The 13,665-nt window shown below is 45.0% G+C and overlaps 1 protein-coding gene across 4 annotated transcripts in view; it reads left to right on the top strand.

Annotated features, from left to right (window-relative positions):
* The window catches only part of MED12 (mediator complex subunit 12), a 38,413-nt gene that overhangs the window by 2,322 nt on the left and 22,426 nt on the right, over nucleotides 1-13,665 (top strand). For all 4 annotated transcript variants that reach the window (XM_067303955.1, XM_067303957.1, XM_067303954.1 and 1 more), the window contains exons 4-17: nucleotides 1,786-1,945; nucleotides 3,286-3,461; nucleotides 3,739-3,849; nucleotides 4,422-4,676; nucleotides 6,911-7,057; nucleotides 7,345-7,444; nucleotides 7,923-8,059; nucleotides 8,918-9,049; nucleotides 9,502-9,628; nucleotides 10,300-10,529; nucleotides 10,992-11,072; nucleotides 11,969-12,142; nucleotides 12,450-12,594; nucleotides 13,536-13,654. In XM_067303955.1, coding sequence (XP_067160056.1) covers nucleotides 1,786-1,945; nucleotides 3,286-3,461; nucleotides 3,739-3,849; nucleotides 4,422-4,676; nucleotides 6,911-7,057; nucleotides 7,345-7,444; nucleotides 7,923-8,059; nucleotides 8,918-9,049; nucleotides 9,502-9,628; nucleotides 10,300-10,529; nucleotides 10,992-11,072; nucleotides 11,969-12,142; nucleotides 12,450-12,594; nucleotides 13,536-13,654 — 2,094 coding nt within the window. The remainder of the gene's footprint in view (nucleotides 1-1,785; nucleotides 1,946-3,285; nucleotides 3,462-3,738; nucleotides 3,850-4,421; nucleotides 4,677-6,910; nucleotides 7,058-7,344; nucleotides 7,445-7,922; nucleotides 8,060-8,917; nucleotides 9,050-9,501; nucleotides 9,629-10,299; nucleotides 10,530-10,991; nucleotides 11,073-11,968; nucleotides 12,143-12,449; nucleotides 12,595-13,535; nucleotides 13,655-13,665) is intronic.

Raw genomic sequence — 13,665 nt, 5'->3', positions numbered from 1 at the left:
TATTTCTGAAATTTTCATTTAGTAGAAGGCTTTACTGTTTGGAGAAGTTTCTTCTGTGCACATCACCTAAAATTTTCAGCTTGAAGAGCAGATTCAGGACTTGTGTTGCAGTAGTTGCAGTCTCCCCACTCAAACAACTGGTTTCTGGTCAGTTATTTGTAGGTTGTCTTTTGGCTCGTATAATATAACTGACTGACTTTGAGGTTCTCATGCTCTTCAGAGGAGCTGGATGCTGTTGCCCTCAGTTAGCCTGTTGTTTAGATTAGGACCGTTCCTCTTGGGGGAAGGGGGGGGTTTCCAAGTTCTCAAAAGTTACAGTGAGAATTACTGGAAATAAGCAGCCAAATGGGAGTTTCCAAGTTCTCAAAAGTTGCAGTAAGAATTACTGGAAATAAGCAGCCAAATAACTTCCCAGACTTCTGTTGCAATGGCGTGTGTTTCTGTTTTCAAACTGAGAAGACGTTCGTGTGATAGCCTGGTTTGAGACCAAACTATAAAATGCTTCTGTGCCCTGGGATCTGGGGCTAGGTGTTGCCATGTAGCATTTTGAATTCTTTGAGGGTATGGAAGAAGAAAGAAGGGTCCTGCTCTGCCATTTTATAGGGGAGCTAACTCTCTGTCAAGGTGGGCCTATAAACAGGGAACTTGGGAAACCAGTGTGCGTTATGGAGAAACATAATTGCCCATTGTGGAATAGTAGCAGAGCACATAGTTTAGCAGCTGGGGTTTGCCTGGCCCTTGGAATTCTGAGTCAGTCTTGGGAAAATAGTCAGGCTTCCCCAGAATCTCTTTCTGTAAACTTTTAGTACTTGCACCCTTGCCTGTTGGCTCTCCCTTTCTTAAGGTCTTTGTGAAAAGCTGAGCCTTTCAGGGCCTTCCCCAGTTTCCGACAATATGCTCCATCAGTCTTTATCGACTTAGACGTGAACGCGGCTGTGGTCAGTAGCCCCAGGTTCAGATAGCCAAACAGGCTGTCTTTGTGTCTTTGAGGCATCAGAGAATAATTGGGGAAGAATGTAAGAAACATAGCAAACGAGTGAATCAACAGTTGTTGGTTTAGGGACTTGGAGATACCTACCAAATGCACTTGTTTTCTGTGAATTTATCTAATCCTTCTGTGAATCCATCCATACTTTTGCTCTTTATAGTATCCTGTGGAAACAAGCTCCGTATTTGTACTTTTTCACGTGATGTGTTGTTGTTTTCTGTTTTATAAATCTGCAGTCTGACAATTTCACTGGTGTTCCCCCATATTGTATCTTGAAATTTGAAACTTGGATTAATGAATTCGTTCCTACTATAAATACTGAATTTCCTTTTTCTCCCTCTCTTCTGTTGGCCACTTGTAATTTTATAAGACTTTGTAAACAAAACAGAATGATTACGAAACTTAAGAGTCCTATCTCTTCAGGTTGCACTCATGTAGAAGATACTCCGTGCTTCTGATTCAGTCCGTAGTCTGTACCATTCTTCGTTGTCCACATCCTCTCTGGATAACCAGAGCTGTTTGCAGGATTCAGGGTGTGGATTTACAGTGATGTAATTATGTTTTCTGTTTTCTTTCAATTTATTTCTTAATGCTTCTGATTACATTGACATGCAGCTCTGGTACTGTTGCTTTCTGACCAGAAATGAATTCTTGCAGTAGCTTTCTTGCGACACAGAGCAACGCAGTACTTATTTTCTGCCCTACACAGTTCGCAGAGCCTATAAGTACGTGTGGTTGTTTTGGAATAGTTCCTATCTAAGTCCTTGGTTGCGGTTTCCCCCTCCCTGTTGTTACAGGTGCCCATCTTTAGCAAGAAGGAAGAGGTCTTCGGTTATTTGGCAAAATACACTGTTCCGGTGATGAGAGCGGCCTGGCTCATCAAAATGACTTGTGCCTATTATGCTGCCATCACAGAAACCAAGGTGAAAAAGCGGCATGTCATCGATCCCTTCATTGGTGAGCACTAGTTTTGTTTGTCCTTGGTGTTCCCGTCTCAGGCTGCTCTTGAGTAGTAAGAGGTAGCTTGGAAATCAATGTGAGCTTGTTTCCTGCTGGAAAAATGCTAGAGTTTTGATTTGTAACTGCCTAAAGCAACGGGGCCCACTTGTGAGAGCACTCTATTGAAAAGTAGGTCTCAATAGCAAGAAATACTTCCTTAGAGCCTGCCTCTTCTTTCTCCCCCTCCCTTCTGATAACTCCCCGTTAGTTCTGCTGTTCCCAGTGTGCCCCATAAACTGGTTTTCTTTTAATGTTTATAGATTTCCAGTTTTTATGCAGTATCATTTAGCTAGATTAGTTTCTTCTCAAGTGAGCAAGTATGTTTCCCAGAGATTTCCAATATATTGTTGCCTGTTCATATTTCTGGTCTTTTTAGGCCTCACTGGGTCCTCTCTCTAATGTCCTTTGCGTTCTGGCCTGCTCCAGATTAATGCAGTCTAGGACCTCCTCTGTCTGTTTTCTAGTTTGTATGGCTGTCACCACAGTATCTGACCACACACATGCCTTTAAAAAGCAGTATTAGCAGCTGAGGTCCATGGATTCTTTTTCTACTTGTTTATCTTTGGTGTAAAAATTACACAGGCTTTTTAATTCTATTATAGGAGGCTGATCAGTTTATTAAATATATTTATTCCATTTAATCTCCTGTCTTTGGATGTTTGTCCTACTGCTGATCCTTTCAGCACTGTTGGTTTCAGGATGTTACATATTTTGTCTTGGGTTTTATCATCTTCGTTGTCCCAGAGGAGTGTAATTGCGTTGTCATTTTGTGTGTTAAGTTTGTCTCTTACACTGTTATGTTTTAGTAAAAATAATTGTTTGGAAGATTAGCTGATCATGGCTTTACCCTGGTATCTGAAACAGATTAAGGAACAAGTTCAGACTTGAAGTGTTTCCAGTGTTTCTGATGTCTGTCAGATTACTGAGGATGCTAAATCAGGCTGGTCTAACGCTGCTGCCTGCTGGAAATCTTTTTCTTTCCACTTGCTGATTCTCAACAACAGCTGTGAAGGATTTTTTCTTCCTAACTTTTCTTGTATGAAGACAAAGTGACTTTTTTTTTTTCCTCCCCAGACACAGAAGCTTTTCCCTATGTTTCCTATTTTAGTGCATGCTCCTTCCTCCCTGAAACCTCCAGCTCACAGGCAAAGCTAATTTTCTGACACTTACTTTCCTGTCTTTGTGTTTCTGTCCTTCTCAAACAATAGGAAATTTCTGGATTGCTACCTGGCACCAGCCTGTTCTTGCCTTGCTTCTCTTTGCCACTACTCATTGCTAACCTGTTTTCTTTTCTCCAGAATGGACGCAGATCATCACCAAGTACCTGTCGGAGCAGCTGCAAAAAATTGCCGAGTTCTATAGGCAGCTCCCAGGGCAAGGCTGTGGTTCACCGTCTGGGCCAATGCCCCAAGAGGTGGAACAAGCTCTGAAGCAGTGGGACTACAATGAGAAACTAGCTATGTTCATGTTCCAGGTGAGGGACTGGAGGGAGCTGTTGAGTGGGCGTGTGGCAGAGGGGCACTAGGGAAAAGGTACGCAAAGGGATTCATTTGTGTAGAATATGCTCCTTTTATGAGTAGACTTCCAGGGCTGGATGTAGTTTTGAGCTCAGTGGTGGAACAGGGTACAGAATTGTGCAAACTTCTAGAGTATTTCTGCCTTCAGAAAGCAAGCAGCTGCTGCTGCTCTGCCCGAACTCGCTGAGCGTTGCTTTTGCTTTTTCCATTTGCTCTGCCATTGTCTGTGTGCAGGATGGCATGCTGGACCGACACGAATTCCTGACTTGGGTCCTTGAGTGCTTTGAGAAGATACGATCAGGAGAAGATGAATTTCTGAAAATGCTCCTACCCCTGCTGCTGCGGGTGAGAACAACTTGCCCATCTGGCTTCAGGAGAGCGCTGACTTCCTCTGTTGTCAGTCCCCTCCCTGTTGCCTAAGGGATGATGAGCTGTTTTGCTCTGAGAACACTAGGGAGTGACCTTCTATTTGACTGTCATTTGGCAGCTAATGCAAGGAAGTCTGCTTTGTCCTGGTCTTCTCTGTTTTTTCCTTCCTTACCATGTTTTCCTGCTCTAGACCTGGTAATCCCTGCCCATGTCATAACTGCGATAGTCGGATTCTTGGGATTCATTGTCCACTACTGCAGGGAAATGGCTTTTCTTTCCTTCTGTCACAACATATTCTAGCTAGGCCTTCCAAGCCCAGGAAAGGCTGGGTGTGGGTAAATTGAGGTGCATGAAGTCATTGCCATAGCAGAGCATTTGGAGAGTTTCTCTGGTGCTTAGTAGCCAATGAATGACCGTTTTGCTAAGGAGCTCTCTGTAAAAGGCAGCCATCTCTGCAAGGCAGTGCCACACAATATATGCCTTTGGGAGGGTCAGAGGTTTCTCCCATGTTGCTCGTAACCAGGATGTTTTTCCCTTTTTCCCTACAGTACTCTGGAGAGTTTGTGCAGTCTGCGTACTTGTCCAGACGTCTGGCCTACTTCTGCACCCGCAGACTTGCTATGCAGCTGGATGGTGCTGGCGGGCACCCACCCCACATCCTGTCCACACAGCCAGGGAATGCTCTTCCTTCAACTCCCACCCCTCAGCCAGCTGCCGGGAATCCTCCCCCCAGCCCCTTCAGTGACCTACTGCTGTGCCCTCAGCACCGGCCGGTGGTATATGGGCTCAGCTGCATCCTCCAGGTAGGCTTGAATAACAGTTGGTGACAGCAGAGTCAGCAGGGATAGTTTATATTGTATGCCATCCCAGAAAAATCATTACCTGCTGAGTCGAGAGCTTCCTGAGAGGGGACATCTCAAACCATGACTGTCAAACTGTAAGTCTTTGCTGAGGTGCTTCAGAGCTTCGGTACCAAACTCCAGTGCTACAGTAGTGCCCTTGACTGACTTGCATGAGAAAAGTGGGTTGGGCGTACTGGGTGTTGTCCCGGGAAGAGACTGTCAATGAATTAAAAGGGGTCGTGGTTGATGATCCCATGCGGGGGAGTCTGGTAAGCCTTTTGCTCTGTTCACAGATACCTTAGATGCCTAGGGAAGTTTTGCAGAAGAGGAAATGAAAAAGGGACATTTCGTTTACTGTTTTGTATGTCAGTAAACGGTTGTCATCTAGGGAAAGGAATTATGCCAGAAGTGAAAGAGCACTTTGTAATTAATTTTGAGAGTTCCTTTTTTTTTTTTTAATAAGTAACACTGTTTGTATGGAAGACCTTTTACTGTTTAGGCAGACCACTTTCTTCTGAAGTGGTGGCAGACTATGAAAAGGAATGACTACAAACTCTTAAGGTGTAGATTTTCAACTGATAAAGTCATACCTTGCAGTAAAAGGGCAAGGTTACAGATGCTTTACTGAAAAGAGATGTTTAGGGGCAAACACTGTTGTGTCACCATGGTACTCAGTCCATCCAGTGTTTTGTGTCAAAGGGAGATAGGTGAGTTCTGTTTAATGTGTGCGTTCTTGGTTGTGTGTCTTTCTCCTTCAAGAGGAGAGTGACTGGGTCAGGTGGATCCCTGTGGAGGGAGTGGAGATTGCCCCTTCTTGGGGAGCAAAGGAGCTTGTTGAAACAGAGAATCTTTCAGAGTGCATGATGGAGCAGAAGGAGAGGAAGAGAGCAGAGAGCTGGGAGCCTGCAGCTCAGCAGAGAGACTGAAACTGAGACCGGGGAGCACTGGCAGGATTGAGGGGCAGCCAGCCAGCTCTCAAACAGGGTAGAAAGAACCTTCCCAGGGAACAGTTGGCTAGAAGTAAGGATCTGTCTGCAAGAGTCTAGAGAGCAAGGGGTATGGGGGGTTATTTGTAACCCCTTTATGTTTCTATTAAGTCTTCCTTAGTCACTTTCAGTTTTAAAAGTGGTTTGTTTGTTTTTTTCTAGTTTGTGTGATGAAACATGGCTTTTTGAATATAAAAATTCCTTGTCTGGGGAGCTTACTTTAGGAAAAGGATGCAGGCAAATACACCTCAAAGATTTGGCTGACTTAGGGTCATCTGAATACAACCTGATTAAAAAGTTTGGTTAATGATGGTCTGGTCTTTTTAGTATATATCAGAAGAACACTTCTGATAGAAGATCTGCAGATCTTCTGACCTGCAGATAGTAGATGAGGCTAAGACAGATAAGATCTAATGGTTGGAAGTTGGAGCTGGGTAAAGTCAGGCTGGAAGTAGAGATGCATTTCTAACAGTGTGCATGATTAACTTTTACTCAAGTGTCTTAGAGATGTTATGAGCTCTTTGATTTGGAGTGCTTACGGCAACCTTGGTTGTCTGTCTTCAGGTCTGTCTCCTGTGAGCCAGAAGCTTGTAGGGGTGTTTCCTAGGAATCGTTCAGCAAAGTTACTTGTCTGTGTTTATGTGGGTGTCTGTACAAGATCATAAAATAATGAAAGCACGTGCATAATAGTATTGTTATTATAATCACCATTATAATCATTATAATTATAAAATAATGTAATGAGTTTGGGGCTGTTGACTCATATATTTCTCTTGCACTTTACTCTTGGTGAGTGCTATAAATCACTAATGTAAATGCTGCTTCTGGGCCAGGAGGATTGGATAGCACACTGACAATGCGAGTCATGGAAAGTAAGTTCACTTCAGAAGCAGCAGGGAACTCTGCAGCAACGTGTTGCTGCTTTTGGATAACCTGGAACTCTGGCCTTGGCTTCTTGATCATATCTAGGCCAAGAATCAATACAGCAAAAATACTAGTTTATTCCTTTCTATCCTAGTATGGTCTTTAGCCTGAAGACTCTTTCAGAGCTTGAGACAAGTTACACCCACCTAGAAAGTAAATATTTGTACAGGTTGATGTATCTCTGGACAGTAGGATAGAGGAGTGGTTACTTCTGTAAGAAGTAACCTAACTTAGAGTGTTTTGACATGGATTTGTTCAATGATACTGATTTTCTGTCTGATGCAGAGTATAATTCTGTGTTGCCCAAGTGCCCTGGTATGGCATTACTCATTGACTGACAGCAGGATAAAGACTGGCTCTCCGCTGGACCACCTGCCGATAGCCCCATCCAACTTGCCCATGCCAGGGGGAAATTCGGCCTTTACACAGCAGGTGAGCAGCCTTCAGAAAAGGGAGCTAGAGCGGCCCAGGATATTAGCTGCATCTTAGTTCATTCAGGATTTTCTTTTCATGCTGTGTGGTGAGCATAGCCAGAGGTGCCGTCTCGCTCCTGAGGAGTTAACTGCTCCCATTCTGCTATAAACAAGACAGTGATGTCCTTGGAAGATGGACAAAATCTAACGTCAAGTAGGACTACTGTCATGCTCTTTGTTTTCTGTTTCTTGCACAGCACTTCTAAGGCATCCTATTGTATATTTATGCATGTCTTTTGCTTTTAGGTTCGGGCAAAGCTCCGTGAAATTGAGCAGCAGATAAAGGAACGTGGCCAAGCTGTGGAGGTTCGCTGGTCATTTGACAAGTGTCAGGAAACCACAGCAGGTAACTTGCTGTAGGCTAAAATTTCTCTCCCCTGTTCTGTGTGTTACCTTGAAAAACTTCCCATCTGGCCATTCTCTTTGTTTTTCCTATTTGCTGGTGTTCAGTTTGTCAGCAATGAAGAGAACCAAATGGCTCTTTTTTTTTTTTTTCCAGTGCAAAATCTTGCATGGGTCAACTCCCCTGGACATAGTAGGAGTATCTATTACTGGAAGCTGGAAATGTGTACCAGAGAACTATACTCCTGTGTACTTGCCATGCTCCGATACTTTCCCCTAACATCTGCTATTGGCCACTGTGCGAGTCAGGATACTAAGCTAGATGGACCCTTGCTTGACCAATACAGCTTTCCGTAGGCTGTCCTAGGCGGTCTCCCGAGCAATGAGCTCACAGAAATTTTTTTTATTTTTATTTTTTCTTCGCTCCAGAGTCTGTTGTACCGGTTGCCAAGCATTCCTTTCTCTTCTTTGTTCTGTTTTAGGTTTCACTATTGGCCGTGTCTTGCACACTTTAGAAGTTCTGGACAGTCACAGCTTTGAAAGATCTGACTTCAGCAATTCTTTGGATTCCTTATATAACAGGATATTTGGGCTGGGTCCAACCAAAGACAGTCATGAGGTGCTTGGGACATTGCTGCTGGGTCCTGGTCTTGGATAGTGGCTACGTTCTTGTTTATGTTCCACAGTTACTGTCCTGTATCTGCAGAGGGCTGCCTAGCAAGTGGCCCGTGGCCAAGAGATGAGATCCCCACTGAAAAAGATTTTGTGCAGCCTTAAGTTAGGGAGACTAACTTAAGACTTGTATTAGGGAGACATCCTCACTGAAGTTAGAATGGAGCTAGTCTAAGCTTATGCTAACAAATGTGTGTAGGCTTGAGACAATCCGTACAGCTGGCTGAGGAGCCTTCTTACAGAAGGCATGAATCCAGATAGCAGATTGATGGTAAAGACATGTTGTGTGTCTGAGAATGGTAAATGCTGGCCTTGCCAGATTTTGGGCTGGCAGCTGCTTCCTGGGAGTCTGGGAGCTCGCAGTTCAAGTTCCTCTTAGCCTGGGAGCTGACACATTTGTGGTGTTAAGACCTCAGTGCAACAGATGCTGCATTGGTTCCTGGAAATGAGCTGCAAGGCTGGTAGTTTGCATATTTGGTATAATGCTGTCAAGAAACTTTGTTCCAGTTTGTGCTAAGATTAGCAGCCCATAGATGTGCTGCTGAAAGAGAGATGAACTTCCTGAAGAAATACCAGCTTGGAGATTTGTTAAGGGCTGTGGTTCACCTCATGTTCCAAAGTGGAGTCTCTTTGGAAAGCAGAGGCAAAGCAGGAGGGTTCTACCTTGGCATCTCCTCTCCATGTTAGGAAGAGGGGCATGTAGCAGTCTTCATTAGGCTCCCTGTGGTATCCAACCTGAGGCCTTGGGGCTGCTCACCACTTTTATTTGGCTCAGAGTCTCACCATTGTGCTTATATCTCAACAGATCTCCCCAGATGATGATGCAGTGGTGGCCTTGCTGTGTGAATGGGCTGTCAGCTATAAGCGTTCTGGGCGCCACAGGGCTATGGTCGTGGCCAAACTGCTGGAAAAGCGTCAGGCAGAGATAGAGGCTGAGGTAAGTCCTTATTCCTGGTGGAAGCCTAATAGCAGTAAAGGAGAACAGTGGTTACCTGACTGCCAGTTTGTTGCAACACCGACAGGCAAAGGCTCGTCTGTGCAATACCTCTTAACACTGGTGCTGTTAACCATGGCATTTGCTTCATCTAACCCAGAGTAGGTCATAAATGAGCGTGTGGCATGGTGCTGTTTTGTGTATATCCCTTTGTGTATATCTCTTGGATACTTCTAGAGACAGGTGATTGCAGTGCAGAAGTACTAGCATTCGTGGGCACTGTGAAGTAGTTTACAGAACTCTCTGTGTGATGGTGGCTTTCCCTTAAGTGCAAGATAGGAAAATAGTCTTGAGAGGATCTCTTTTTTTTTGGGGGGGGGGGGGGAGTGTTTGTGGGTAGTGAGTTTCTTTTCTCCTCTGGGGCAGCAGCCTGTACTTTTTTTTTATTTCTGCAGAGGTGTGGGGACTCTGAAGTCGTGGATGAGAAGGGCTCCATCTCCTCAGGCTCGCTCTCGGCAGCCAGCGCTCCTGTCTTTCAGGATGTCCTTATGCAGTTCCTTGACACTCAAGCTCCTATGCTAAGTATGTAATAAGAACCTGTGGTCCTCCAGTTTCCCTCTAGCTTTCCCTCTCCTGCAAAATTTTGGACTTGCATGCTATTTTTTGTAGTGTAGGTCTTGGTTGTACCCAGATTCTCTCTCTGGCTTCCTTGCAATCCAGAGCAAACCTTGGAGAGGGAGGGAAAGCAGCCTGAAGGGCCAGATGACAGGAAGGGAATGCAGAAGCATCCCTGTTAAGAGAGTGTTGGCCAAGAATGAACAAATATAACTTAGTCGGGAATTAATTCAGGCTGAGAACTAGAAGGTGGTTTCTAACTAATAAGTGACAAAGCTCTGAAAAGCCTCTCAGTAGGCATACTGCAAACAAATGTGTTAAGGGGGAGAGGATACAGTTATGAATAATGCTGAGGGACTATGTTTGTACACCCAGGAATGGCCTTTCCAGTCTAAAGTCCTGTTCCTCTGGTCCCTGAGACTATCTAGCGAGCTGTTTACTTATTTACTTACTGCCCATTCAAGCTGAGCTTTCTGGTCTCTGCCCCTGCTGTAGTCTCAGAACTGCATATCAGCCTTTTTTTTTTTTTACCATATTGAGATCTCTAGAAACACCTTCTCTGGTCCTAGGTTAGGTGTCTGGTGAGGCTCAGTGTTACAGAAGAACTCTAACACTGACTGTCTCTGCTGTCCTTCCAGCTGATCCTGGGAAGGAAAATGAGAAGGTGGAGTTCTTTAACCTGGTGCTGCTCTTCTGTGAATTAATCCGACATGATGTCTTCTCTCACAACATTTACATGTGCACACTCATCTCCCGGGGTGATCTTGCCATGGACTCTCATGGACCTCGCCCGCCCTCGCCCTTCGATGACCCTGCTGAGGAGCATGACAGGAAGGAGACGGAGGGAAACAGTGGCATCAAGCTAGAGGTGAGAGTACAAGCATCATGGCCTCCCTCTGCACCTCCCTGTGCTGTGCTTCCCCATTCTTACCAACTTTGCAGCCTTCTTGCTATTACCTGCCAGAGGATGTACCAGTGACTCCTAGTTTTTCTTCCCCCAGGCTATTTCCCTAGCATCTCAGTCTCCAAAGTAGAAAAATAGTTCTAAATAGTGGGAAATGGTCTGCAGAATGTAAAGGGGTAGATGGGAAAGTCCTGCGCTGCTCAGAGGTGAGCAGTGTAGCACGAGGCACTGTGAGGCCTGCCCCAGATGTCAGGACTTTGCAGTGTGTTTGGCTCCAATTGGGTTTCCCTTGCCAGGTGCAACGGGTGTCGGCATAAAGGAGTGTGCTGTCACTGTCCAACGTAGAAGTGAAGCACTATATTAAAGGAGTCCTTTCTTGTTCCCTGGTGTACCATTGAGACATAAAGCTGCCCTGTTTGTTCCCAGGACACAGGTCTTTCTGAGTCCATGGACATCGACCACAACTCCAGTGTGCTTTTTGATGACATGGAGAAGACAGACTTTTCGGTACGTCCTTGCCGTTTCTCCTACCTGGTACTCAGTAAGTAGGTCAGTATGTTGTACTGGGACCAGGGACTGCATATGCCTCACTTCTGTGCGAGTCCTTGCTCTCTGATATAGAGCCAGTGGGCTGCAAGTGGCTGCATTTGAAGGGAGCTGACGCAACTAAAAGGTCCATATAACCTGTTTCTGCAGATTAGGGTCCGTCAGAGTAGAGTACGTCTTAGTCATTCCTGGGATCTCTTGCCTTGTGGCCTCTGCCAGCCCAGTGCTTGGGTGGGCACCGCTGCTTGGGAGTGGGGAGGAAATGGATGACCATGATAACACCAGGAGAGTGACGATGGCCAAATACTGTTGGCAGTGAGATTCTTGATGACATGGGAAAAGGCACACATCTCCTACCGTCATACTGTATAGCCTGTAGTGCTTCCTTGGTTTTACAGTTCTTCAGTATATTCATGGGCATTGTTCCTGGCTGCAGAATGCTTTCAAGCATTCTGCAACCATGCAAAAATGACACGTGATGGTTGAAAATCCCTGAGTACATACTTTCCTCCAGCTGTTTTTGTACTTTCAAGGTACACGTTGGGCTGTTGCGATGTTCAGAGCTGTGTTGCTTTCGTAGGATCCTGGCTCATTTTGTGGAGGTTCCCAAAATCCTAAGGCAGGGTTATTTATTTCCCATTGTTTTTAACTCATTATAGAAGGTGAACCAGAAGATGAAATGTAAATGATGTCTCAGTACGTTGCCTTGCCCAGTGCCCTAAGAGCTGGATGTTTCTCAAACCTTCACTCTTCCTGCTCATTTTTAGGCCTGAGCAGATGTAGCTTCCTTCAGCTCTCTTCAGTGCATGCATGACCGTGTTCCATAACTGCCTTGTCTTGTTCTTACATCTCCCTAGATGTTTTCTCCTCCAATGCATTGTGAATCTAAAGCCAGCCCTTCCCCTGAGAAACCAGATCCTGAAAAGGAAGCAAAGCCTTTGCTGAAGGAAAAGTGTGCAGAAGGAATGCTAGCCTCCCTGTACGACCAGCCTCGGCACATCCAGTATGCAACGCACTTTCCTATTCCTCAGGTATGAGACCTGCTTATAACCCCCATGCTGCTGTCTTGTGCTCCCCTCATGAGGTACTGCTGTAAGCATGAGCCTCACTGAACAGTGTTGAACCTGGTGCCCTTCTGTTCCAGTACTGGTGAGTAAGGAGCACAGTCATGCTTTTCTGCCCTGCTGCAGAAGAGTGATCTGCTCAAGATGTCTCTCTGATTACTCCCAGGGTAGCCTCTGAGACGAAGCTTTCTTTTGCTTTTAAAAGATGCAGATGTGTAACAAAAGCCATTCAGCTTGATATTTACTAACGCGGTTGTCTCTTTTGGTTCCCCAGGAGGAATCGTGCAGTCACGAATGTAACCAACGGTTGGTAGTTCTGTTTGGGGTTGGAAAACAACGGGATGATGCTCGGCATACGATCAAGAAAATAACCAAAGATATTCTAAAAGTTTTAAACAGAAAGAGCACTGCAGAAACAGGTTAGTAGAGCTTGAGCCTCTCCTATCTGAGGAAAGAGCACCTTTCCAGTTGGCTGGCTCCTTTGTCTTGAGTCTTGCAGTGAAAGGATTTTTTATAATCTACAGTGCCTGGTAAGCTCTATTAGTCACTGACAGTCTGAAATGACGCTCTGTTCCCAACCATATCGAGCAGCAAGTAGGAAGATTTGGTTTCCTGCTAACAATATCTGGTTAATTGAACTTGCCTTCTTCAGAAGGGGATTAAGACGTATCAGGTTCAGAGTGAGACCCTGGCTAAAACTTGTGGTTTTCAGACTTTATTTTCTTAAGTTCTTGCAGCGAGATCATTGTACAGAAACAAGGACAACTTTGTGCACATTAGGCAAAGACCTTGATTAAATGTACCATGCTGTTATGCTTGGGGCACACGCTAAAGGCATAGGATAGGAGACTTGGATAGCTGTGTCAAAATCATAGAGAACCTCTGATTTCCATTGGCCAAGAATCTAGCTACACTTTTTTTTCTCTCTTGGTCAGTCTGGTTCCTGAAAGGCAGCTTGAAATGTGGTAGAAGGATAATTCTTTAAAAGATGAGATGATCTGGCAAAGAAATTTTGAGGCTGAACACATCCCCTCTAGAACATCTAGCTTTATCAGGGAGGCCGTGTGAATCTAAATCAGAAGAGAATGTAGTTCCCCTCCAGGGAATACCTTTACTTGCAATAAATTAGATGTTAACCCTACTTTGTTCCCAGGTTAGAAATTCCTTCCTGGGCAATTGATTGCTGTGAATTCAGGATGGCGCTTATTATCTTGAGGACCGGACTCGGGCTCTCTAGCTATGATGCATGTCAGGAGATGGTCTTGCTGAGGGACTGGCAGCTGCTGATTGCTAATTTCTAGTCATCTCATGATGACAAAGGTAGCCTAATACTGTTTTCTGGCCTTCCCAACTTTGGCAGGTGGAGAGGAAGGCCAGAAGAGGAAAAAGAGCAAGCCAGAAGCATTCCCAACAGCTGAAGATATCTTTGCAAAGTTCCAGCACCTTTCTCACTTTGATCAGCACCAAGTCACATCTCAGGTATGAGGCTC

This window comes from Apteryx mantelli, chromosome 13 (assembly GCF_036417845.1).
Source record: "Apteryx mantelli isolate bAptMan1 chromosome 13, bAptMan1.hap1, whole genome shotgun sequence".
NCBI classification, from domain to species: domain Eukaryota; kingdom Metazoa; phylum Chordata; class Aves; order Apterygiformes; family Apterygidae; genus Apteryx; species Apteryx mantelli.
Note: the sequence above shows the minus strand (reverse complement) of the source record. Positions and strands in the feature narration are given on the sequence as shown.